Source organism: Micropterus salmoides, unplaced genomic scaffold (assembly GCF_014851395.1).
Source record: "Micropterus salmoides isolate LMB-PRFRI ecotype aquatic unplaced genomic scaffold, ASM1485139v1 Ms_hic_scaffold_2, whole genome shotgun sequence".
In the NCBI taxonomy this organism is placed as follows: Eukaryota; Metazoa; Chordata; class Actinopteri; order Centrarchiformes; family Centrarchidae; genus Micropterus; species Micropterus salmoides.
Genome location: NW_024041150.1, coordinates 8393458 through 8396777, shown reverse-complemented (window position 1 = coordinate 8396777; position 3320 = coordinate 8393458). Strand labels below are relative to the sequence as shown.

Sequence of the window (3320 nt, the reverse complement as noted above, 5' to 3'; positions counted from 1 at the left end):
TTTGTTGCTGCATGATTTTCTTTTTTGTGTGTGTGCGCATTTATTACGTGTATTTCCAGTAAGGTGAGTTTTTGTTCTTCTTGTCTTCCCAGAATCAAACCCTGTAACTCCAAACTGTCACATCTGAACTACAACACTGGATGAAGCAGAGCAGATAAACTTGTCTCTGTCATCATACAGAGCTCGCTCAGTTTGGAGATAAAGATCTGTGACGATAAACAGCAGCTGTTCCAAAGGCAGAGCTGGTGGGGGCTGATGGGTAATTGACCTGATGCATTGTGGTTGTTGTTGATCTGATAGGAAGGAGCAACAATACAAATGTGCACTAATATGAACAGTGATTGTCCGCGTATCTTTGAGAGGACCTGGAATTTAACATTCAATACGAGGACGTTTTTGGAAAATGAGTCTGAACTTCTACACCAAAACTTCACCATCAGCAAAAAATAGACAGCTATTGGAGTCAAAGTAGATTAGTAAATTAACTCAGCCATATTAAAAAGGCAGAGTACGCAACAGGATGTTCAAGGCACCTCCGTTTCCGTTCAAATATAAACGCTGTTGGGCTGAAATCGGCCCTGGGTGTGTTCAACACCCTGTTGTGCAACCCAAGCGTTGCAACCATGGCATGAAGAAATTTCAGAGCCTGTTGAGTATGAACTAGTTAAATATGATGTGTTAATGCTTTAGAAACATGAGATAAAGAGTGTTTGTAGAAATCAATAAATATAATCTCCTATACATTTAAATTAAATAATTACTAGCTTATTCCTTTTAAAACTTGACTATAACATACTTACGACAAACGTGACTTCTGTCTTCAACCAAGTACTTTTCCATTGTGTGCACAGCCTTTTTAATTTGGTGGGCTTCATTGACATGCCACTGCTGATTGGTTAACACCCTGACACGCCCACCAAATGAGAGAAAACATACCTAAAAGCCCGCTGCAGACTGTTTCGAGGAAACACGTCATTCAAAGCAGAAACCGTAGCAAACGTTTTGAGATTGTGCCCCAATTTGGGAGTCAGACCTGAGACATCAAACTGTGAATTCACAGCTGCAGGTATTACACATATCTTATAAAGAATTAATCTTACTATCTGAATAATGCGCCCATTAAATAGAAGTGAAAGGAACTTAAAAGTAACACAGATGTGTTGTAAAGCATTACAACTCAGAAACAGTAATAGCAGCACTGCCTGTAATTAGTGCTAAAAATATACGTAAAGGTGTATAAGATGCAACATACTGTTAATCAACTTGGAGTTGAACAGGAATTTATTTTATATTGAGACAATAAAATCATGAACATTTGGTTCTGTGACATCACAGCCTCCACAGGATGAAACACTGTTTAAATCGTCTTGTTAAACTGGCTGATCCAGGTTCAGTTTGTTGGGTCAGGACAGGTTTTGTGATGACACAACACCTGTGCTGAAAGGAGGAGGCGGGACCTGAACCAGCTGATCACTATCAGCTGAGTCAGAGCTGCAATGCATGCAGGGAAGCAGAGACTTCCTGTGAAGCCATCACCAGTCTGAACGCTCAGATGAAGCCTGACTAAGGCTCAGTGAACAAACATGACAGTTTGTTCCTGTGAACAGAGCTGATCTGTGGTCAGAGTGTCGCCGCCTCACAGGAAACACAGACAGAGTGCATGATGGGCCTGAAGACGCTGCTGCTCGTCTCTCTGCTCGGCGTTCTGGGTAAAAGTTTCTTCTTCTTTAACACGGTTAAATTTAATTATAAATGTTTACATGTTTGAAATGTTTGAAGACAAATGTTGTGAAACTGAAGTTGTTTCAGGCCACGCAGGATTTCTCTTTTTTCAAACCATCAGTTTTCAGACTGACTTCCTTCTTTCCATCTAACAGGATTTAACTCTGTTTGAAAGTGTTAAAATATAACACGACAACTTCTGTGTCCACCTAACAGCTTTTCATGATTGTTTTGATGCAGTTTTAGAAACAGAAGCTCAGTTTATGAGGATAAATGACACAAACACCAGTTTGTTGAGATCTTAAAACTGTTCCTGCAGTTGATAAAGTCACACACTGGTGTCTAAAGAGGAAACTCTGCAACATAAAACTCCTCAGTCAAACAGAAACGAGCTTCTCTTTCAGCTCTGAAGCTGCAGATATTTAGTGGAGAGAAACTAAAGAGAACTCGTGTTAAATGTTTAGTGAAGCGATCGACGTGTGAAAAGGAGACGAGGGTTTGAGTTTGTGATCACTGAATTATATATATAATTTATCTATGTACAATCTATCTATGTGTCTTTGAACACACCACCAGCAGGTGCGAGCTGCAAGTACGTCCAACTGTCTGACAACATGATGGAAAGGATCCGTATAGACCTTTTTAAAAAGTAAGACTCTTCTCCTTTAACCAGAAACAGCTGATAGATCGCTCTGTTCACGCCACCAGACGAAAACAGCAATTACCCAGAGCCCAAAGTGACACCTTCATGACACTTGTTGTGTCCAACCAACAGTCCAGAGCTCAACATTAATAACAAACATCACAGTTAGTACAAGTAAAGTAAAAAGAAGAAAATACCCAAGTAAAGTAGAAGCTCAGACGTCCTGCAGACTAAAATCTATCAGAACTCTAGTGAGGCAACTGTTAGAGACGAAAACTTTAAGATCAGAGGTCATCAGAGGTGACTGTCTTCCTCTTCCCCTTCAGCGCTAAGGGTCGCGGCGGGCAGCCATCATGGCCTCACTCTACCTGGAGCTCCATACAACGTTAGCGAGAACGACCCCGGCCTCCAGCAGGCCGTCCTCGACGGCACCTACTTCTTCAACAACCAATCGAACGACGCCTTCCTGTTCAAGCCCTCCTCCATCCACAGAGCTCAGCGGCAGGTACAACACAGGAAACGCATCATGTGTAATCTGTGGGGTCAAAGGTGAACAGAGTGACCCGTCAGGTCCTTGTCTAGTCCAGAGTCTGGAAACCCTTAATTTACCCCTTTACTGATGATGTCATGAAGGTACTGTAATGGATCCAGTATTGATTTATTATAGAAGGTGTTACGTTTAAGACGTAAAACTCTTTAAAATGTTCCACGTGAAATATAAAACTCGTGTTGTTGTAGAAGTTTATCATCGTGCCTCTCCTGCTGTTTGTTTTAAGTGAGTGAAAGTCTGAGTATATGCAGGTAGTAAAACTGTGTCTGTGTACTATATCACATCTTTACGAATAATTATATTTTAATGTGTAAACAAATTTAATAATAATTTGCACCTTAACTGAAACATTAATGTAATTTAAAGGTGCAAATTTACTTTTCTTGGAACTGCAACTGGAAGTTT

At 40.6% G+C, this 3320-nt stretch overlaps 1 protein-coding gene across 1 annotated transcript; it reads left to right on the top strand.

The window, feature by feature from the left end:
• The first annotated feature begins 1503 nt into the window (after positions 1 to 1503).
• LOC119911416 (cystatin-F-like) lies at positions 1504 to 2933 on the top strand. Its single transcript, XM_038730311.1, has 2 exons — positions 1504 to 1709; positions 2692 to 2933. The coding sequence occupies exons 1-2, from the start codon at positions 1661 to 1663 to the stop codon at positions 2916 to 2918; spliced, it is 276 nt and encodes a 91-aa protein (XP_038586239.1). The 5' UTR covers positions 1504 to 1660; the 3' UTR covers positions 2919 to 2933.
• Positions 2934 to 3320: the final 387 nt, after the last annotated feature.